Genomic DNA, 23,399 nt, shown 5'->3' with positions numbered 1-23,399 from the left:
GGATTTTCCACAGGCTTTGGTCTGTGGGATAGAATACTGAGAACAACAGGGACATTATGCTTTAGAGTGGAATTTTGCCAGTCCTCAGTCATATGATTGATCCTCATACCCTGAATCTTGCATCTGAAGCAAACAGAAAATATTATCAACCGATCCGGTCGAACAGGAGAAGTCATGTAACAATCAGACGTCTGTTTGTAGATACTCACTGGCCCAGTGTGACACTTTGATGTAGATCTGAATGAAGTGAGTCGTGCTCAGTCCGTGCGCTGTATATTTCTGCTGACTTTAATGCTTCTGTGGTGTAGTTTAACCGTCACTCTGGTCGTGTGTATTTCAAGTCCACTGTGCAAGAGTCAGTGGAGCTCCATTCAAAGCATTTCTAGACACACTACCACATGTTACATGACACTCACTATGTGATATAATAATAAGGTATCTGGCTTTGGGCTTACATTTGGGATCAGGCTGTGTTCTTTTGTGTGAACGTGTGTTTAATGAGAGGACTTCGATGAAAGGGACATGTCGATTTGCTGCTGTTCTGCAGAAGTTGAATTTTAAATGTAACAAGGGCAAGTGAGTGACTCTGAAAAAAGAAAACTCGTCCAACTGTCAGAGACCCTTGAGCCAACTGTAGATTGCTCAAAAAACAACTGGATACAAACCTCCAACACCAACTGAACTGAATAAACACCGCGAATCATGTTTTTTTTGCTTTGGTTATTTTTAACTATTTGGTTGGCATATTTGCACTATTGTTCACTTAAAGAATTTTAAGCAATTACTTGAAGTTAAGATTGTTTGGAAGTGTTGTGTGTCCACTGAGTTCAGATCAAATGTTCTGTTGGTCTGTTGTGTCAATCAAGTTTGACACAGTGCTGTTGAAAAACAATTCACAGGTAATTTCATGTCAGAAAATGCAGATATTTCAGGTAGAAAATAGTTTAAAACACGTGTCATTATAAGTGTGAATACTGCAAACCAGCTTCCTTTCATCTGTGAGAGGAGCCTTTGATCTGAGCTCTACATGTACAGTATCTACAGGCCACAGAAACTCCAAAAACATTTAAGTCTAAATGCTGTTTTTAAAATCACACACAGGCAGAGAATGAGCAGTGTTTATGCTAACTGGTCAAAAAGGTGTGATTGTCAGACATCAGTGACAATCATGACGAGCCATGAAAAGGTTGAGTGGATGCCTAGAGGCACAGGACTGCCTCCTTTCCCCCCGTCCCCCGTCACACTTCACCACCACCTCTCCTCTTTGTCACCGCTGTCAGTGACACGAGTCTTGGCTGAAGTGGATGAGCAAACGATAGAGAAATTTCATGTTTTACAAAAAGCCATACAAGCCTGTGAGGGAGCAGGTGTGAGAATGTTATTGTTAATCTCAATATTAATGTTGTGTGTAAAGAAATGATGACTCATGAGAGTGATGGCGAGTGTATGCCTGCACTGTACTGTGGTTTGAGTCTGGTGCTGCCACCGAACACAGGCTGTGGGAACAGAAACAGGGTGTCCGAGCAGAAGAGAGGGCGGATGTGGTGAACACGTGATGCTGTGTTACGAGGTTCAGGAGTTCAGGTTTGTTGTGGGTAGCAGCGATCATCTCAGCCCTGTTAATTTACCTCTATGCACAGCTGCATTATGTGGTCATGTGTCTGATAAGTTTATTCTCTCAAAGCTCTTATTGTAAAGTCATGTAGACGAGTGATGATCAGTAAGTGGATTTTCTAGTGTTTCACAAAGACCCTGAAGTCCTAAAAGATTTATTTTTTCATTTTGTGCGGGTCATTATCTTGTTCGCACGAGTTTAGCTCAGTGTCTCCTGCACACATGGATCTAGCATTTCTAAACGATCTTGTTCATAGGAGTAATTATAGTTGCACAAGATGCAACTAGTGTGCATGAGACCACAAGACTATAAATGATATATATATATATATATATATTAATTAACACAGACCTGGAGCTTTTTTGCACATATTATCATTTTTGCAAATGTTATTTTATCTTGTTTGCATATGATCTTATCTTGTACTAACTTATTAGCAAAAGATATCATCTAACAGTATGTACTTATCTTCTGCATATGAATAAAATAATAATAATAATAAACTTTATTTGCATGGCCCAATTCATACAGAAGTGCTTTAAATAAAAGTAATTATAAAGAAGAAATAAGAAACTAAAATTCAATATAAATTGGACAAGGTAAAACATTTAAATTCAGCAGTTTGATGGATTAATGAATGATAGTGAATCTTCTCCAATCTCTATGTATCTTATACACACATTTATCTTGTTCAGACATGATGGTGACACGTTTGGATACAAGTTGTCACAAGTCATCTCTTATTCAATTGTCCACAAGTTACACACAAGTGAGGTTGTATCTTTTCATATAAGATAAACATGACTTTGTTCACATGAGTTAATAACTTGTGTGTATCTTCCACACACTATGGATCATATACATACAAGTTACGCACAGGTTATTATTAAATCTCTTCAATTATGCTACTTTTATGCGTATCTTGAATTTCTTACCAATTTATTGTTGTGTCCATTTAAGATGACAAATTATTATCCTGCAAACACTAAATCAAATTTTTTTTATTAATGGGACTTTGGGGACTTTGTATTCATTAGCTTGTTGTCTTTTGATTTAATATGTTTTCAATGTTTAGAGAGGCCTGTATTAAACCTGCATGACTTCACTTACTCGAGCTAAACAGGTTTGGTGACAGTCACATCTTAAATCTCCTACGTCTAGCTGATTAACATTCAAACACCATGGGCTGCAGCGGTCTTCTTTGGGATTCTGACAGTCCAGTAATGTTAACTGTTGGAGTCCCAGCAGAGGCTTCAGACTCGTCGGGATGTGACTGATAAGTTTCCTCCAATCAATCTTGACCGTACAGCACTTTATCAAAAGATCCTTGTAACGCAGGGTAGGCCGTTCGGCTGTCCCTCACTGTACCTCTACAGTGACCCCCCTGTCCCATAATACACCTGAACTTCCTGCTGTGGTGTGAGGTTGTGTCAGTGTACGATGTGAGTGACTGGTTGATTATATACTACGTATATCCTTAGACATACATGATGCTGAATATTTCCTGGGGACAACAGGAGGAGGTGGGAGGGGAGTTTGCCTTTTTTTTTTTGTCAATATTTGAACATGTGATGTCATTTTATGCTTTATTCCTTGTCTGATTGTCTGAATATATGTTCCATAGACTATGTAATGGAAATTAATGTATACAGAGTTTATATCCAGTCTTTTAACATTCTTCCATTGAGGGCATTCAATGCCTTGTTTAGTCAATCAGCTGACATCATTAGTATCTACAGATAATGTGTTGTAAATGAACTATTTTAATGGCAATAGTAGTGTGTACAGTAAAATACATCAGTAGACTACTTCTCCATTCACACTCCCACCACACTGTGTAAAGAAAGAGCAGACCCCCTATATTAAACAGCATGGAGGAAATCTTTCTGTCGTCTCTGTCTCTGGATGTTTATTTTGCTTGATGTTGTGTTACGTGTAAATATACATGAGGTGAAGGGGGGAAACAAACACAACCCAGTTAATGTGAACAGAAAGATTTTTTATTTGTTTTACAATATTATCTTGGTTACATTCGTATATAAATTTTTTTTTTTTTACAGAATGACAGTAATGCTTATCAGATTACATACCTAGAAAATTAAAGGAAATACATGCATCCAAACATGAACAGCATTAAAAGGAGCGACTCTATATATAACAAGTAGAAATCACTGCGAGCTCTGCTCAGTCTCACTGTGCTCATCAGCAGAGGAAGGAATTTAAACTGAGCAGATGATTTTTCAGCATAATATCTTTTCTACAGTTAACAAGTTTGTTTTCATGAATTCTCTCATTAACATGAGGCACCATGAACACGACCATTGAACTTGAAATGGATACAGGAAAATCAACCTCTTAAAAGGTAGTGGAAAGTGCACTTAGTGGGTCTGCCCAGCGCGGACCCTGTCCAAACAAATACCAAAGACTCCCTCGAAAATAACACAAGACGAACACCCACACACTGCACCAGGATCTGGTCTGACTGTGCTGCTCGTGTGTTTATGGACAGGGCCGAGTCCAAGCTGCATATGACAACAAACATGTACTGCTGCCCATCTCCCTACACTTCCCCCTGGAATGTGCACACACTGTTCCCAGTAGCGACCCGCCGAACACATTAGAGTCTCATCGTAACGTTTGCCCACAGAGACAGGAAGTGTGATGCAATGATTCATCGCCATCTCATGGAGGAGCTGGAAATTCCCACATTGTATCTCTCACTTACTGTACATGTTAGAATCTAGGGTCTATAAAGGTTAGGTGTCAAGTAGAAGGAACAAAATAATCATAACGTGATCTTGGTGCCGAAAATCAACACTAATATTCACCATTATATGGTTTAAACTAAAATCGACAAATTTGTTAAAATCTATTAGTTTTACTGGCCAAGTAAAAACATACACTGGGGTCTGTTTCGAAGTCAACCAACGTTTTCACATGAGGCCCCGGGTGTTAGTGCAGCTCTGATTAGATGTAACCTATACACATTTAGGGGCCAATTGCTAGGACAGAAAGTGCAGCCGTGATCTTTGTGGTTCTTTAGCTTTTTAATGACTGACCACTGGCTTCTACAGCATTTTGACAAGGTGAAAAACATCATTTGCCAGTGATTCATCTCGACGCTGAGGAGGAAGCTCTGGACTCATGATCGTGTGCATGGCTTCAAAAAATGTTTTGTACTGTCCTCGATCTCAAATACAAAATAAGGGAAAAATAAACATGTAATACTCAGACTACAAGGTTAATACATATAAAAAGTAAAAATGTCAACAGCGGTGAGGGGAATGTTGAAAAGGTAAAAGAATAGAGTGAACAACTGAAGAGTAAAAAAAAAGGCATTTTTATGATGTTAAGGATGAGAAACGGTGAAGTGATTCTGATGCAGGAGGGGATTTGGTATGAAGACGGAAAGAGACAGGTAGATATGAATAAAGAACAGAGAGAGAGAGAGAGAGATCTGTATAGTAGATATCTTGACAGTTTACACTCGTCCTCCTGGTCTTCACACCTCTGGGACAGAGTGATCCATGGATGACCGCAGGAGACCAGTGGACATCCTGGAAAACAAAATCACACCAATAAGTTTAAGACATATTACAAATGACGGCCGAGACAACTAACACAGGAAGTGGACCGTTCTGGTCATGTCACCCAGCTTTGAGGATGGACCAAGGTATGGAATCAGACTGTGGAGACTGACAGCAATTCATGTTAACTGATGTGTTGAGTTTGTTTGTGTTCTCTTGTGTCACAGAGAACTCATGAAAAAAAAAAAAGTTATGGCAATTAATAGTCCAAACTGCAACTGGACCTGGTATCTCGTGAGTAAAAAGTAGGCACCTTTAGCTGTGTAGGTTAATCAGTCAATAATGTTAATAATTGCAAAACTACTAGTGAATTAAGACATGTAATTAGAAGTTAAGAGTCAGAAAGACTTGTGTAGAGTTTTTTGAATGTTTGATTTGTTACAAAAGAGTACACAAACGAATACCTTAAAAAGCTCATACTGAGCAAAGCACATTAAAGACCCTTTTCCACCTACACCTATAACAACTGGCTTTGCAATGGGAATGGATACAATCATCTTTCACTCCTTGGTCAAACGACTGCGAACACGAGTTCTAATCGGAAGTGATGAGAAGGTGACTCCCGTGTGAATGAGCTAATTTGTGCCTTTGTGACGTCATACATGCACCTAGTAAAAACACAGAAAGACAAACTCGCCTTTTTCTTTGAGTGGGGGTTATCCTGTGTTTAAAAACCCTGCGTATACTTGCACAATTGATATACTTGTATACTTGAAAAGAGAGGGTGTAACATGGGGAACCAGAATACCTGTGGTTAATCTGTGGACTCATCACAGACCTGAGCAAAGGCCCAACTGAACTGTACCCGGATCATTTATTACTCACTGACATGAATTGACTACATGACTGATGAGCTTATTTCACTAGATCAGGTCAACTGTTATCTCACCTCTTAATCATGTGTTCATAGATGAACTTGGGAATGATGGTGATGGTCATGGTGGTCGGAGAGGTGGTCAGAATGTCCTTGATCTGAGAATCCTGGAATTTACACACAGTGACTGGTCAGCATTTTTAATTTTAAATGAATAAAAATGACATTAAAAACAAAGGTTTTGTGAAAGACATTTACTTGAGTTTTTCTCCAATGTGTTGATAGATAATAGACATAAATCACTCTGTGGTATTAAAAAACAATTTAACGAAGTACAAACCTCTTGTCTGATAGTGGAAGCTAAAAGAGATAATAAATAGGAACTAAATATTTCAGGCAGGCTGTTCACTGCTACACGTGTGTACCATTTACGGGAGGTCATTGAACGTCAACGATCATGAAATGCATCAAATCAGAGGAGAAAAACTGTTGAATCACAATGTTAGGTTCAGACTTGAATCTAACCACAGGGCGAACAAAAACTACAGGCCTACGTGAAGCAAACTAATAAGTAAACATTGCTGATACGTACTAAACACTTAACATTTACGGACTTGGGAGTTGGTGAGTGCTGCACTTACTTTAAATCGCTGCACGTGCCCACTTTTTATTACATTCTTTTATATAGGAGCAGCCATCCAGGTGCAAACTTAAAACCCACCAAACATCTTATGAGAATCATTGTAATGAATCATTTATAGTCCATGTTCTTCTCTGCTCTTTACATCCTACACATTATTTCATACCCAATTATGAACTTATACTGATCAAACTATTTGATGCAAAGGCTCATATGCAGAAAAACAAGTGTCTGACCTTGAGTCCGATAATGTTCTGTCCATTGATTTCACAGATGAAATGCTCAGTAAGCAGACCGTTGCGGGCAGCAGAGCCATCCTTGACCAGTGAGGTGATTTTACCAGACTTGTAGATGAAGCCCACGTGACCTGAGCTGTCTTTTTGCATGGTGATGGTGCGCTGAAATGGCCTACAGAGACAGAGACAGAGAGAGAGAGAGAGAGAGAGAGAGAGAGAGAGAGAGAGAGAGAGAGAGAGAGAGGATTAGGGATCCACAGGTATAAAGCTTAGTTACAAAGAGTAACTGTACATTTATAAAATAAAAATAGACTATTTGACGTTTTTAAAATCATAGATAAAAGAAGAGTTGTGTAGCAAAGAGCAAATGATGGAGGAACCACCAGAGGGAGCCAAACATTGAAGCCACTGCAGAATACTGTGAGACTGACAGGAAACAGACAAAATCTCTCTAGGGTTAAATATAGAAATACATATAGAAATGTAAGGCTTTTATGCACATGTGATGTTTGTATGTTTTCTTTGTTCGTTGGAGAAATGGAGATTATTTGTTAAATACAAGATATAGAGATGAGATCTACACATCCTCTGTCTGATTCCATTCAATATATTAATGATCGTCAAAATATAATCTGGAGGATCATAAAGCATTTAAGACATTCTCAGTACTTTTCTCTCAAACTAACTACATCTACAAACAAAACCAAGGGTACGAAAATGATTAACATTAAAACAGAAAAAACAAACATCGTCAACAAACTAAGCAATAATGTCAAATAGACAAATTAACTAATTGTTTGACTGCAGGCTTCTGTAAGATCCAGCATGAATCTACAGAATCATGTTGTGTGCTTCTAGCAAACAGTATCCTCTGCTGTCAAAATGAACTATCTTCTTCAGAGGCTGATTTAGCTTCCGGGCCTGTTCTCATGAGCTGCAGCCAGTTTTTCAATGACTGTTTGTCTCTGCCAGCAACAGTAACTAACGTTAGGGGTTCTTAGAAAGAAAAAAAAGAAACGGATCAAAGCAGGGAGCAAGCAATGACATACACTTTTCTAAAAAGGCAAAGTTAAAATTAAAATAACATTATCAGGAACTGTGAACGTGCATGTCATGTTAATGCATACCATCCATTTTATACTCATATCATATCATATCATATATATATATGACAGCTGGGCTGTGAGCACAGGTCCCACTAGAGGAGGCCCTCATGCCACCCTCATGGAGTCTATTTCTGACAGTTTGGTCAGAAACATGCACACCAGTAGCCTGCTGGAGGTCATGTTGTAGGGCTCTGGCAGTGCTCCTCCTGTTCCTCCTCGCACAAAGGACCAGATACTGGTCCTGCTGCTGGGTTGATGCCCTTCTAAGGCCCTGTCCAGCTCTCCTTGTGTAACTGTCTCCTGGTATCTCCTCCATGCTCTTGAGACTGAGCTGGGACACACAGCAAACCTTCTTGCGACCGCACATATGGATGTGCCATTCTGTAGGAGCTGGACTACCTGTGCTACCTGATTGGGCTGCAGGTACCGCCTCATGCTACCATAGTGACAAGGACACCAGCAGGACACAAAACTAGAGAAGAATCTGTCAGGAAGGATAAGAAGAGAGCAATTGTCTGTGGCCACCATATGTAAAACCATTCCTTTTGGGGGTTGTCCTGCTTTAGCCTCTCCATCGCACCTGTTGTTCATTTGCACCAAAGCAAGTGAAATAGATTCACAATCACCTGTGCTTTCCAAATGGACAGATTGATAAACCTGAAGTTTAACTGACTTGGTGTTATTCTGTGACAATTAAAAGTGTTCGCTTCATTTTTTTGAGCAGTGTATGTTTCTGTATGTCTCTTCTGTAATTTCACTTCTTATTACCAATAATTGAAAAAAATTAAATTGGAGTCAACATAAAATGGTAAAAAGAACATTGATGTAAGGTTCAGGACATGCTGTTAAAATCTTTTGTCCTCAGTGAATCAAAGACTCCTCACCTGTCCCTGACCACAAGCTCAATGCGTGTCTCAGCTGCAGCCTTCAGGGCCTTGTGGGCCTTGTCTACGCTCCAGCCGGCACAGTTCTGACCGTTGATCTGAAGGACCTGGTCCCCAAAACGCAGACCGGCCAGGGCCGCAGGGGAATTAGCCTGCACCAGCTGGATAAACACTCCCTGTGAGAGGAAAGAGGAAACAGATAAAACATTGAACATGGCTCCAGGGAATGTAAGAAGGGAGGGGAAGAGACAGAAAACTGACAGTAGCTATAAAAAAAGGACTGACTCAAGTGGAAGGAGGACACAGGAAAGAAGATGTTAGATATTCATGAAAACTAAGAGAGAGAAGAAGTTCTAGATGATTTAAAACAATGAACGTCTGAAGGGAATGATGCAAAACATCAAAAGAAGGCTTGGGCTACACTGTTTTACTTGACTGGAGCATTACACTTCAGGTTTTACTGCCTTTTTTGGAGGACTCAGAAAATTGATGAGTCAAAAGTCAAAAGTCAAAACGGAGCATGTTGTCTCTTCTTTGGTTGCTTTGTTTCCTGCAGAATATTTTGCATTGTGTAAAAAAAAAAATCACAATTGAGCTGTCCATTTCTTTTCAGCAGTAAATCCATTACCAATACTCTGCATCTTCTTTGTTTGCCAACTCATTTATCAACCCTGCCCACTGTATTAGTGCAACTCAGTACAAACTGAATTATTAACAACAGTGGATTTCAAAAGTCTGAGACCAGAATGTGCACATTCAGACGCGCATTACCACTCTAAAGCTACCCTAATTCCAAGGGATATTCCATGCTAATAAAAACAGGTCAATCTCAGATCATTTTAGGGAGCTGACTAGTATGAAAGATATCATATTTTGGAAAACTTGGGACTTAAATGATGAGGGAGGGTCTTCACACTTGTCTGCGGATGCTATGATCACGAGCCTACAGCACATCCGGTCTTTTGCTAAAGTTGTCTCTCGGAATTTGAGACCCGTACACACACAAATAATGTCTGCAGTTGGACTTGCTGCAAATGCCCGTACCAGAAATGTTTGGTTGGGTCACCTGTACTGTTACACCCCTACTTAACCCTGAACTAATATGGGAGAGTGAAAGAGGGGGCGTGGTTTGTGTGGTGTTGAATCGGGGTTAACAACAATGCAGGTTCCTGTCAAAGAGGAAGTGATGCTGACTCACGTTGTCGATGGAGCGGAGCCGGAGTCCCACCTTCCGATCCTGGTCCTTACAGAGTATAATCTCCCGCAGCCCTGGGCGGATCTCTGCCCGCATGATGCCAACGTCTGTCCCCGTCACGGGTCGCACCATGGCCCCAACACCTGAGCTGGAGGGCACAGCCACTTGCTGAGGAGTGAGGAAAGAAAGCCAGGCAGGAAGGAGGGTGAGAAGGTGTGCGGTTTGGGAGAGGTGACAGGAAAAAAAGGATTAAAGATTAAATTAAAATTTAGAGGTAAAATGGAATTAAGCTTCAAATAGAGGTATGTGGGAGGATTAACTTTCATCTCCTCCTCCCCCAGTGAATGAGGTCAGGAATGCTTCAGGCACTGCTTTTGAAAACTCAATCATTAATATGCTTCAAACTAACAATGAAGAAATATATACATATGTTTGAAAAATTTAAATAATGGTAGAGGTGAAGACACTAATAAAAGGCTGAGAACACAGAAATACCAGCTGACAAGCTCAGGTGCTGCATGAGCCTTGACATGTGCAGGATCCACGCACTTGTGCGCACACACATACATACACTCAATTGGAGGAGAGTGAAGAGCTCACAGACTCCCACACACTGCTCCAGGCCTATGGTGAGTCATTCACTAATGTGGATCACCAGGAACCCAATACTGCGGTGCCTGGATACATCTACAGCTCATGGCGCCTTCTATTTACAAAACAATGGCCACTTGGAGGCAGCAGAAACACCCCAAAAAATTAGGGAAAGTCTAAAAAATACACAACAAACACTTACATTGTCAGTCACAGGCAAGAGGGCCAGGTTCCTCTGGACTTCATCACTGTTGAGGGCCAGGCCCATGTAGTCGCCCAGCTCCTCCAGATTTGGGTACAAGGCTGGACGAATTTGGGTGAAAGGAGGAGGAGGTGGGTGGAGCGAGGCCAAAGAAAGAATTGAGTTGTGGAGAGCAGATGGAGGGAGGACAAACAGGTGGGAGAGATGGAGAGTGAGAGACAGTTGGTTGGTAGGAGAAGAGGGAGAAGGTGGAGGAGGAGAGAAAATATTTTTTATCTTTTGGTTACATATTGAATACATAAGTACATTAGTGTATATGGCAATACAAATGTATGTTTTTCTTAAGCTCTTACCGTGATCAAATAAAATTAAGAAATTGTATTTTGTAAGTTGCAGGTATACAAATATGGTGATATTAGCCACACCACAAGAGTTTTTTTTCTTTCAAATCAGATCTCATTCTTTCCTAGATTTTGTATTTTTTGTTCAACATGGTCATTCATGAGCTTCACTGAAGCCTCTTTTGACCACTGTGTGTTGCAGTGCAATAAACCTTCCTGGCACCAGTATTCAGTTTTGTGCTATGCACTCAGGTTATAATTGAGCTGATTAAACTTGCCTAACCTTTCCCACAGGTGAAATCACTCGATCATGGTTCGACCAAAAATATTTATGTGAAAAATGCAGCAAGAAGACAGCAGATGGTGTCATTTGTAATTATAACAAAATATTCTCATGTTCCTAACTTCATCTCAAAAAACTAACACGTGTTTTAGTGTTAATTATGCAATGACAATATTTGTTACATAAGGTTGAAATATATCTTGGTTTTCTCATCCTGTTTCATGATATGAGAGTATGGGCTTAAGTCTCAGAATCGGTAAAGCCCAAGTAGAAGGGCTACTGTAAAGTCCTAGCTACAGTCTGTGTGTCCAGGAATGTGCAGTGCCAAGTTGGTGCGATTTGAAAAGGCGATACATTCAATTATATAGATAACGCTAAGTCGAAACTTGTTTTCTAAGTCGAAATTAATCTATGTATTAGTCAGTGACTTTTCTCGTTCAACAGCAATGACTCTACAAGATACCGTCAAGTCAACATGGTTTGAGTCAGCAACAAATGAACCACACCCATGTGATCAGAAGGAAACAGCTCTAGTCATAGTACAAAACAGGAAGAGAATGATATGTTAGCACAAAAAGTACAAATGATAGAACAAGTCAGATCTGACTCATCATGTACTACTGAATATTTTTTATTTATTTCAGAAAACAGAGAAAGCCTTTTCTAGTGGCCTACTCTTTTTTCCACATTTAGATTTCTGCGGTTTCATTCTTCATCACCTTTTCTTTCATTCACCTCTCCAACACATGCCTACACATCCAAGCCCACAGAATAAAAATAAAACAAATGGCTATATCCAAAGCTATACAATCGCCCTGTTCTTGCAGTTTAGCCTTATCTGCCCCTTTTCTGCTATCTTTAATAACAGTGTGTGGGAAACAGCCCTTGAACTCAGCCCATACTTCATAATTAGTCAGTAAATGAGGACCTGCTGGCTGATTATAAATCTTGCTTTACCAGGCAAATGTGTCCTGTTGAAGCTTTAAGGAAGGAAGGGTAAAATCATAAATGTAATGATCTTTCAGCTTTGAAAATGCAGATTAAAAATGTTAATAGTATGAATCGTGTTGCTACAAGGATAAAAGAAAACCTTGGCAGGCAGAAGAAAGACCATGTTACTGAGGCCATTTATGTGCAGTGATCACTATTTACAGACTAAGTGAATCTGACCAATTTATATTTACTCATTTGGCTGATGATTTTATCCAATGCGACTTAAAACTGAGTGACAACGCAAAAGCTTCAGTACAGCAGTAGACCTTGATGTAAGTGCTGAGTGAAAAATCTGTTGTAGTGTAGTGTTGTGCCTCTTTTACACCAAATTTGGCAGCTATACACAGGTTGTGTGTCTAAACCCTCTAAAAATTACGACAATAAACTCGATAAAAGAAGTTTGCCTTTCAGTTTCGCGCATTAGCGCATTCACCTGGATGTAATGTTTCTATCACTAAAAACCTGCATAGTCATTTGAACTGGAAGTGAATGCCAACTATATTCATTCCCATTGCAGACAAAAGCAGCCAGATGCGAGTGGGTTTTTTGAGCAGTGGAACAGGGGCTTAGTTAAATTGCTAGGGTGTTTGGTGTCAGGAGAGGAGCTGCTTTGAAATAAGGGAGACTTCAAAGGTTCTTAAAGATAAGAGGGACGGACGTGCTCATTTGGTACCTTGTTCCACCATGGGAGAGCCACAATCAGGACAAGTCTGGACTGTCATTGCCTTGTGTGCAGGGATGGCACATCTGAGAAGATGGAACACAGTGGGCTGTGGTCCAGCACGGATGTCAACCAGGCCATCTCCTTTCACCTCCCTGTCTCTTTCTTTCCTCACCACCAAGAGAACAAACTCTTCCTTTACCCCTCGAGCTTACTACTGCCCCCCGCCCCCTCCCTCCTCGCTCTTTTTCAAATCAACTCCTCCTCCTCTCTCTGTCTCCCATCATGCCCTGTCCTAGCACAACTGCCAGAGCCAGTCTCCATGGTAACTTCTGGTCACTGCTAAGATAAAAACAAAAGACCAAAAGCCCACAGGACTCTGCATCCAAACAGAGAAAAGAGAAGCAGAATGAGCTGGAGATTGAGAAAATTGAAAGATGTGATTGAAAATAAGCCGAACGTTTGTCTTCTCTAATGGGCCCCATGCCCATCTTTTACCCACTTTTAATCATTTGTGGGTGCCTAACTCATCTCTCTCTCTCTCTTTTCTTCCATCTGAGTAAAACTTACTGCAGTTCGGGCCCATTTTCATACAATCTCCAAAAACACATATCCCGAGCCAAAACACAACGGGTGAGACAGAAACAGAAAGTCACAAACACAGAAAGAAAGATTGAGAAATCATAGCCGATGAGGAGGGGGGGAGCATAACTACATGTATACCTCCCAGCCCAGTCCCTTCACTCCACACGTATTCATCCGCCCCCAATACTAGAGATCTGTGCTTGTTCAAAGAACTGCAGACACCCTTTACAAACAAGGAAATGGAACACAAAATAATATGGAGATAGGAGAGCAGGTATAGTAGGAGGCATTTCTGCTTTAAAGGTGGGCATTTACTTGTAATGTGTAATGTGTAAACACATTTTCAACACAATAGAGGATAACATATTCTATAAAAGCTTTTAAAACTATATATGACACTCACTTGATCCTGGCATCCCAGCAGTAGCAAGCTGAGGCTGGTAGGTTCCCTCAGTGATGGCCGGCATGGGGGTGGTGGTCTGAGCAAACTGGGCCTGGGCCTAGAGAGTAATTAAATGTAACAGTCAGTGGATGGCAGTGAGATGCAATCAATGTTGGTGATGGTGTTGGCGATGTTTGTGACTTAGATGATTATGATGAGTGCTGTGAGCGAGTGAGAGTGAGAGTGAGAGAGAGAGAGAGAGAGAGAGAGAGAGAGAGAGAGAGAGAGAGAGAGAGAGAGAGAGCATGTGTCAACCACTAAGAGAGAGAGACCAAATTCTTTGTGTGCATTCGCGGTTTTCCTTCAGGTTCTATGATCATAAATAAGCTACTCAATTATGTTATATAATCAACCGCTCATAGTGATGAATCTGATCCATGACAAACGTGATCACTAGAAGTTTCCACAGTAGAATTTGGTTGGGAGCAGGCAGAGCAAGATTTGACGAAGCCACCTCGTAATTCTCTGTTCTCTCTCTATTCTCTTCTTATTCTCTTCTTATTCTCTTCTTCCGACAATGATTCGTTGAAGGAAAACCCGTCAATGATCTGAATATCATTAATTTATTATGTAGGGCAGCAGGGATCCATTTGATTGGCCAAATATATTGACATGCAGAGCGTGAATACATGGTGCATGGAACAACATTTATTGCAGTTTAAGCCGTCTTTTGCGATACATGTTGATATCGCAATGACGATACATTTTCGATATATCGTGCAGCCCTACTTTCTATTGACTTTTATTAAATTAGGACTCATAACACACAGATCAAACGAAGAATATCGAAAATTAAAGCAGCCTGATCTGCCCATAAAACTACTATAGATTTTTATCTTTATCTTATTTAAAATATTTCTATTAGATTATCTTCAAACTTGTAAAAGCTCTAAAAGATATTACACAACTAGTAGAATAAATTGAAAAAAACTAAAACTTACCTTGATGACCTTGTCGACCTTCAAGTCCTCAAGAGATGGATACAGAGACATCTTAAAGAGAAAACACAAACAGCAGTGAGTGGATGACCTAAACAGAAGGAGAACAGAATGGCTGAATCAGATAATAACCCTGCTATATAGGCCTCAGCATAGGCCTTAAGTTATCCATTACCTTTAAGCTCCATTAAGCTCCATTCTACATTAATAATGCATCAAATGACCATGTGATTCTAAACGGATGCTAGTCCTGCCGTTTTTACAGAGACAAAAGCAACTCTGGTTAAGTGTGGTTTTCTACAAACCACAGACAAAACCAAAACAGTGCTGTTCACCTGACAAACAGGAAATGATGCAGAGATAAAATAAACAAGTGACTGATGAAGAAAACCAAAGAGAGACACATGTTCTGCTCAGGAGTTGGCAGCACTAACCACAGCTTCAGGCAGCTTCTTAAATCTTAGAATCACTGCTTTTCATAATTTGTTATGACAGTAAATTAAATATGTTTGGACGGTTGGTTGCAAAAAAAAATTACAATGTATTATAACTTTTATGAAAACAATTAATCAAAGGACATGATTATAATAATTAACTAGGGCCGCGAAGCAGCACTGTGAGGGCCAGAGCACTTGCGAACTCGGGACTTGATGCTGCCGTGGGGGAGGGCGAACAAGGTACGGGCGAAACGGCTCTGCGTTGCGTGCGTTTTGTCGCTGGACCACGCCCACTAATCACTGCATTATAGTCCACGCCATCAAGTGTAGACTACACAGTGAAAATTTTATGTAAATCAAATTAAAGTTGTAAAACGAGGCTTACCTTCTTTTGGCAGTAGGTGGTGCTATCACTATCACTACAGACAGACTAGACATAGATCTGTTCTGGTCGCTTGTTTCTTTTCAGATCGTATAAATCTTTCATCTTTGCAACATTCAAAGATATCAAAGGAATATATGACCACTGACATTAAAGCAAACTGACAACAAGGAATTATTTGCTGTGTTCTTTTATATAAAGCCTGGGTGGAGTTAAATAGTAAGTCACAAACTAGGGCTGCGAAGCAGCACTGTGAGGGCCCGAACACTTGCGAACCCGGGACCTGATGCTGCCATGGGGGAGGGTCGATGGGGACTGGCAAAACGGCTCTGCGTTGCGTGCGTTATGTGCACTGCAGGAAGGATAAAGGCATCACTTCCTGCGTCCGTCACGCGGCGCCGGTCCCCGCCTACTAATCACGCATTAAAGTGCATCAAGTGCAGACCACACGGTGACAATTTTATGTAAATCGAATTTAAGTTGTAAAGTAAGTGGCGCTATCACTATCACTACATACTACTCAATACATACATAATAGATCTGTTCAGGTTTGGGCTCTGATGAAGTGTGAGCAATTTGGGGCAGATTCGACAATATGCAGCGGAGTTACAACAACTTCATTTTGACACTGATCAGTAGGAGGCATATGACCTTGAGTTAATTTTGACACATCGAGCTGTTCAGGCCATGACTCTGATCATGTGACATCATTTTGGTGCTGATTGGACAATGCACAGTGGAGTTATAATAAATCCCTCTTTTTGGCAAATCATCAAACTTTGACGCCACGCCACGGTCAGACCATGTCACGCACACTAAAACTTTGAGTTCATTTTAATCTCCATGTTGTTGAGATGACACTCACTGAATTTGAAGTTGATCTGATGAAATCTCTAGGAGGAGTTCGTCATGTGTAAATGGTAAAAAATGGCCACTAAATCCAAAATGGCCAACTTCCCGTTGCGTTAATCTCATTCTAATCTAATCTAATTCGGTCATGAAACACGTGTGTTCTGAATTTCGTGAAGATCGGTTAAATCACACGGAATTGCTGCATTTTAGGGGGCGCTGTTGAGCCATTTTGCCACGCCCATTTCCAATTACTCCAGAATACGTTGATTTTCACCAGGCCTGAAGCTCCCAGTTCATTTTCCTGAATAATCAAATGAAAAGCAAGAGGGTCTTCGCACTGTCGGTGCTCGGGCCCTAATAAACGATTTGGCCAAATAAAAATATTCTTATCAGTCGGTATTGATAATTATCATGATAAATTTCATATTAGTATTTGGCTCATGAAGTTTAAAGATTAATGTTACAAATACGAGGTATGTCATTAACTATTATACATCCTCACTGTGCTTGCACAATGTATATTTCTTATATCAAGTTTATTATATAGCTATTGATGGAAATTATGTCGCAATTAATAATGATATTGTTTTATTGCCCAGCCCTAATAATTAGAGTATAACTTAACATGGGCAATATTAGTAAAATCCACTCCTGGCATATATTTTGACAGAATTGTTTTAAACCTCTGCAGTTTGTTGCTTGATAGTGAGCAGATAATGTAATTATATTGTCCAACATGGAAAACTGAGGTACCAAACAGCATTTGGTAGAATAACACATATATCTAAGATAAAGCCACCGAATAGCCAGGTTTATGCAGTACACTTTCCATAAACACAGTTTAGCACTGGCAGCAAAGTTCCAGAAATAGCACAAAATACCACAGCACATCAGCTTATGGACGGGTGCCTGCATAGACACTGTCAGTCTGTGTAAAGCACAGAGACAATAAGAGGGCCACTTATTGTAATGTGACTTTGTGACTTCACAATGGATCACTTCACCCTGGCACCACATCTTCTTATCTAATCTTGTTCTCACACGGCTGATAAATGAGTGTGATGACTTTGAGCTTAGCCTCATTACTGAAAATGACTAACATGTGGACCAAAGCAAGAAAGGAGGACAGAGGGAACACAGGCAGAAGTAGTTCAGCTACATTGGGCAACTGGACTTCCACACTGTTCTTGCTCCACTTGTTGCTCAAACACTAACAACACACACCTAAAACTGAAAAATTACAATGAAAAACCTCAGTAGTACAAGCTGCTGCAGAACATACATGTGTAAACATGGGTGGAGTTTTATAAAGCACCACAGCACAGGCAATGCTGGCTCACAGGATCCCATTATGTGACAAATCATGATGGTTTCTACATGACAGTGGGAACTCCCTGTGGTTCAGCTCCAACCAAAACTAGATTCATTAGTACAGCACAGAAACTAAACAGCCTGAAGAGGAAGTGAGCAATAAGTCAGTCACCTGACCAGCATCACGCCCACAGACCAATAACACAAGCAGAGACATGCAGGGATGATCTGACAGCTAGTAAACACAAGTATGTTTGAGTCTGAAAACAGTTCGTTTTAATCCAATGACCACATTTCTCTCTGTGCCATATTGTCTATGGTGATTTGGAACCAAAACATAAAAAGGTACACAATTATTATATCAAGTGTTATATAAACAGCAATGTCCCCAGTTTGACTCAAGTTGCAGACATTTGCTGCATGTCACCCCTCCTCTCCACGTATTTTCTGTCAGTCTCAACTGTCAAAGTATAGGTGTACAGATCCAAGTAGACATAATAAAGACAGAAAAAAAGATAATGGGTCATTGACGTGATGCCTATATTTTCTGTCCGGCTGCATTTTCTTCAGTTAAAAGAAGGTTTAAATACATAAAGAAATACCATATATATAGTACCTCTCCAAATTTTCTGAAATTTTTTAAAATTTCCAAAAAACATTAGTTATTTCAATGTTTCTGTTTTTTAAAGTGTCAAAATATCGTGTGGTGCTACCGTCCGGTCATGACTGCTGTTGTGAAAACTTATTTGAAATTAAAATCTATTCAAATTTATTTTCTGCCATATTTTGCGTGATTTCCAAAGTGTTTTGTAGTCCTATACAAATTTTGCAAAGCATTTGTATTTATATTTCCATCATATTATACAAACAAACTTTGTCTGATGATGTCCATTTTATGAAATATCATGTGGTGCGCATCAAGAAAGGACTAATATGGGACTTTGATGTTGAAACCCATTCAAAGACAGGAAGTTGCATCATAAACCATTTTGCCAAGGACCCGTGGAAGCAGCAACAGGTTTGTAACTCTCTCTCAAATTTGGAAAAAAACAACCTTTTTAAGAGCTGGTATGTAGTTGCCACATTTGGATATAATGTGGTATGACCTCAAACAAACTATGAATTTTAAGCTATTTCTAAAAATATATATTTTGATTATAAATTCCATAGTGGCCTTTTGTGCTGACCTAGCTTGTTTTCTTTAGGTGGCCAATTCTGTGCCTGTAAATTTTGACTGAACTTGAAAATATCATGTGGTGCGATCAAATATCATGTGGTGCGAGTGGTTTACATGATAGATATAAGTCTTAGATTGGGAGTTTTTGTGCTATTTTTATATTCAATTAATGATTTATATACATAAAGTGCTTTATTTTAGTATTATTTGGAAAATATTTCTATGCAATTAGAGTATTTTTTCTAATATTTCAGAAACAACGGTTTATGTTTAATTTTTGTACAATAACATGTGAATATACCACCCCAAAAATTGTACATGTAATTTCACTTCGGTAATTATGCATTTATTAGTAATTGATTATTTATTTATGTTTTTATTTATTTATTTATAACTGTTTCAATGTATTTTACCAGATACCATTTCCAAGCCAAATAAAAACCACTCGCCATATGCAGCGTGTTAATTCTGACTGTGCAGCAAGAGCGGAGTACCTTGCTCGGAAAAGAGAAAGGTATGTTAAAACATTTTAAAAATGAAAACTACAAAGAAAACAACATGAAGTACATATTGCGTTATGTGTTTTTCATTACCTGGACGAAATGCATATTTTCATTAAAATGTTCATCTATCATTAGTCCAAAATAACTTATTGATTTATGGCATGACACTACATATCTTATTCAGCTACCAGAGAAATGAACAGCAGGGAAAGATTCCATATGCAAAGTCAAGTGAGTTGGCAGAGAGAGAGAAAAAGAAACAGAGAGAGAAATGGAGGGCTGCATCCAGAACTTACAGAGAAAGTAAAAATATGGCAAACGCTGTGTTAGACCTTACCCCGCCATCTATGGAGAACATTCCACCAGTTCTGGTTGATGTAGATGTAGCAGCCAGAAGATGCACGTGCCCCACTTTCACACGTCAAGTTTAATAAATTGTTTGTTCACAACAATGTGTGCTGCACTTAAATGTTCTTGATGATATTTTTTTTTTTTTGTTATGTTTATGAAATGTTTGTGTTAAAAAAAAAGTCTATGAAATTTTAATAAAATCTGGTTTAAATCAATTTTTTGTACGGAATTTATTGTTTATTGATCTCTTTAAACGATAGGAGGTTTTCATATCATTTGGAGCGACCACTCATCATGTGGTGCGACCAATTATACCAAGACTTTTATTAAATTTAAAGTAAAATATAAATTTTCTGTGGCTGAAATATTAATCACTGATACAGTATGCTTAAATTAAATTTCTCAATTTTATGCGCTTTACAGGAAAATAAGTCTGTTAACTACATTTAAGAAGGGGACGGTGACATTATAGAACAAATTTATGAGATTATTGTTTACAAAAACTCAAGAGAAATGCAACTACTTTGTTTTTAATGACTTTATATTAGTGAAAAATTGTAAAAACAATGTAAGCATATTAAGGAAATGAATTAATTTTAAGATTAATCACGGTCGCACCACATGACATTTTTTAAGGCCACAGCCAATTCAGTGAGATGAAAAAACAATAAAATCAAATAATTCGAAATTTTTATATGATTTTATGTGTACACAACATTCCTAATGTTTGAACAATTATAATAGATATTCTTATTTTTTGTATTTTAAAATTTGCCTGTTGAAAATCCTTATACGTCATTGACCCTATAATATCTGTGAAGAAGAAACGTACAAATATTTTCTGCATTTTTGCTTGAAAATATACGTCAACAACTAAATCGATTATCGGCTAATTATTGCAGCTCTACTTCCGTCACAGATTTGAGATTCCAGTACCTAAATTCACGGCATGTTGGAATCCTTTAACAGAGCTAACTCAATATATACCTTAAATGTTTTCTTTCTTCTTCTTTTGAAAATGTCTGTCTTTCATGTTAAACCCATCACCTCTTTCTGGGTTAAATCTTATAACTTTGAGCTTTGAAGTAGTGCAAATACCAAATTCAGTTAAACTCGAATTTAAAATGAATCACACAGCTAGGAACTTGTTCTAGTGGCCAAAGGGCCAAATTGAGTTGGCATCCCACGATGACTATGTGACTGAATGATCTGATAACAAAAACACTGAATTTTATCAAGACAGTGACAAAGAAACTATATTCAATGTTGTCATGTGGTCATGTCACAGCTAATACATGATCCGCTTGACCTGGGAAGTATCATATCACATACACAAACCCAGTGTATTGCACTGATGAGTCTCTCAAATAGAGATAAAATGAAAAGTCATAAAAAACAAAGAGACTGACTGAACTTCAGTCTTTCTCTTTCCAGACCCTCTACTAATGGAACCGAAGCAACAGATTTTCCTCACCACACTGTGTCACCATCACAAGACATGTTAACAGTTATCTTGCTAAAAAAAAAAGGAAGGAAGAGAACAGTATTATATAAAAATAGATATGTTGATCCTCACACTCAGGTCAAGTCAAAGAAACGCTGCCAAAATATCTCATGATAAAAAAAGCAGTGCCAAACATGTAGACAAGAGAGCTTTTGGCCATATGGTCCGATGCCTGTCTCTGCTCAAGCATCGCTCACCTCCGGAGATGTCTGTGTAGTAGTTCATGTGTAAAAATCTGACACAGCACATCACTATATGAGGTCAAAAGCCCAAGTCTTCCCTGAAATAAACCACAATCACATTACTGCGACATCTCACTCTCCAAGCTACTCCAGCCACTACTCCAGTCTCATATTGTCAGTGCTGGCAGACAAGTGCATCATTGTGTTAGTGGACACAGAGGGGCATTTCAATACCTACTAGTGTTTACTTTTCAGCTGTGTTTGTTTGCTCCGTGTATTACCCTCACCCTCCCACCTTCGGACGTGCAGGCCAGAGTTATAAGTAAATAAGCCTGGGAAAAAAATGACTGCTTGGATTCAGCTCTTGTAAAGCCATAATCTAATCCCTGAGTCACCTCTGGTACTGCAGCTCAGATGAGAGGGACAAGTGGAATGTGAAAGGAGGAATTTCCAGCAAATTTTTTAAAACATGTAAGAGGCTTTTATTTATATTATATATAACTCAGAGCGGTTTAGCTGTTGTGCTCCTTGTTCCTCTGCCTCAAGGTGTGAGGCAAAGGAAGCAAACCAAAACGCTTTGGTGGATCCTGGAGAGGAAAGACAGAGCTAACTTCAGCCGGCCTGAACGAATTGGTTAAATAGAAGAATGTGGTCTGCTTGGCAACTTATTCCGGTCTATTGATATGGCTGGGAAAGAGACAGAAGGAGTGGGAGGAAGAAGCAGAAGGAGGAGGAGGAAGAGGACTGTTAATGGAAAAAGGAAAAACTGAAGTGACCCACACCCTTTCTTTCCTAATGTACATGTTAAATAGACCAGATCCTATTACACGAGTCCAGAGGCTAACATACAGTCATCTCATGTAAACAGGCTCAATGAGTTGTTGTAATGACGCTGTAACAACACAGCAACTCCATTAGGCTGAGAGACAACACACAGGGCTGAACACACGCTAGCTTCATTAGCATATATCCCGTCATATTATAACACTGAGGTGAAGTGTGTGTGTGTGTGTGTGTGTACTGTTAGGCCGGTATAACTGCCCTGTGTATGTCATATGACTGACTTGCTAATAAACGTTAGCTAACGCTGCGGTGCCCCCACTCCACTGTCATTAAAAATGAACCACAGACTGTTAGCTGGTCCGGGCAGACAGACACATATTCCACAGCCTAGCGAACAGATGTGCGGGATTAGCCCCCACTGTGGAGTATATGAAGGACGGCCGAGCAGGCGGGGAGCTGCGCGTCTTTGTTCCGACACAAACAGCAGCGGAGCAGCGGAGCAGGGAGCTAACCTTAGCCGCAACGTTAGCTTGTTAGGTAAACCTGGCTGTTAACCGTTAGCTGCTACTAGCAAGGCTGAGGTGCGAGGGGCTTGATGGAGACACTCACCTTTAATGTGTTGGTGGCAGAAACAGACTGAAACACGCGTGGACGGCTGACAGCGGCACTCTCCTCTCTGTATTTCTCTGGTTTCGCTCTCCTGGGTCGCTCTGGCTTCCGTCGATGAGACGCTTCTGGAGGGGGAATTCTGGAAAGTGATGTCACTGCTGGCTTCCTGGTTCGCGGTGCCCACGTCAATCACTG

General features: G+C 39.7%; 1 protein-coding gene across 1 annotated transcript; it reads right to left on the bottom strand.

Annotated features, from left to right (window-relative positions):
• Positions 1 to 3,593: 3,593 nt before the first annotated feature.
• Positions 3,594 to 23,399, bottom strand: sdcbp2 (syndecan binding protein (syntenin) 2). The gene is made up of 9 exons (XM_035158900.2): positions 23,205 to 23,399; positions 15,117 to 15,167; positions 14,137 to 14,233; positions 10,871 to 10,971; positions 10,081 to 10,245; positions 8,883 to 9,058; positions 6,893 to 7,064; positions 6,092 to 6,183; positions 3,594 to 5,172 (listed from the first exon to the last, which is right to left on the bottom strand). Exons 2-9 carry the CDS (start codon positions 15,165 to 15,167, stop codon positions 5,118 to 5,120), a joined length of 909 nt encoding a protein of 302 aa, XP_035014791.2. The 5' UTR covers positions 23,205 to 23,399; the 3' UTR covers positions 3,594 to 5,117.

The sequence above is a fragment of the Hippoglossus stenolepis genome, chromosome 6 (assembly GCF_022539355.2).
Source record: "Hippoglossus stenolepis isolate QCI-W04-F060 chromosome 6, HSTE1.2, whole genome shotgun sequence".
NCBI lineage: Eukaryota > Metazoa > Chordata > Actinopteri > Pleuronectiformes > Pleuronectidae > Hippoglossus > Hippoglossus stenolepis.
The sequence above is the reverse complement of the archived record's forward strand: the minus strand, read 5'-3'. Positions and strand labels throughout refer to the sequence as shown.

Excerpts from the sequence above, each read along its gene's own strand:
- sdcbp2 (XM_035158900.2), bottom strand. The coding sequence starts at position 15,167 with ATGTCTCTGTATCCATCTCTTGAGGACTTGAAGGTCGACAAGGTCATC. Across the intron at positions 9,059-10,080 it reads GGCTCCGCTCCATCGACAAC|GGAGTGTTTATCCAGCTGGT; the intron begins GTGAGTCAGCAT and ends TTCCTCTCACAG. Across the intron at positions 5,173-6,091 it reads TATGAACACATGATTAAGAG|GATGTCCACTGGTCTCCTGC; the intron begins GTGAGATAACAG and ends TTTGTTTTCCAG.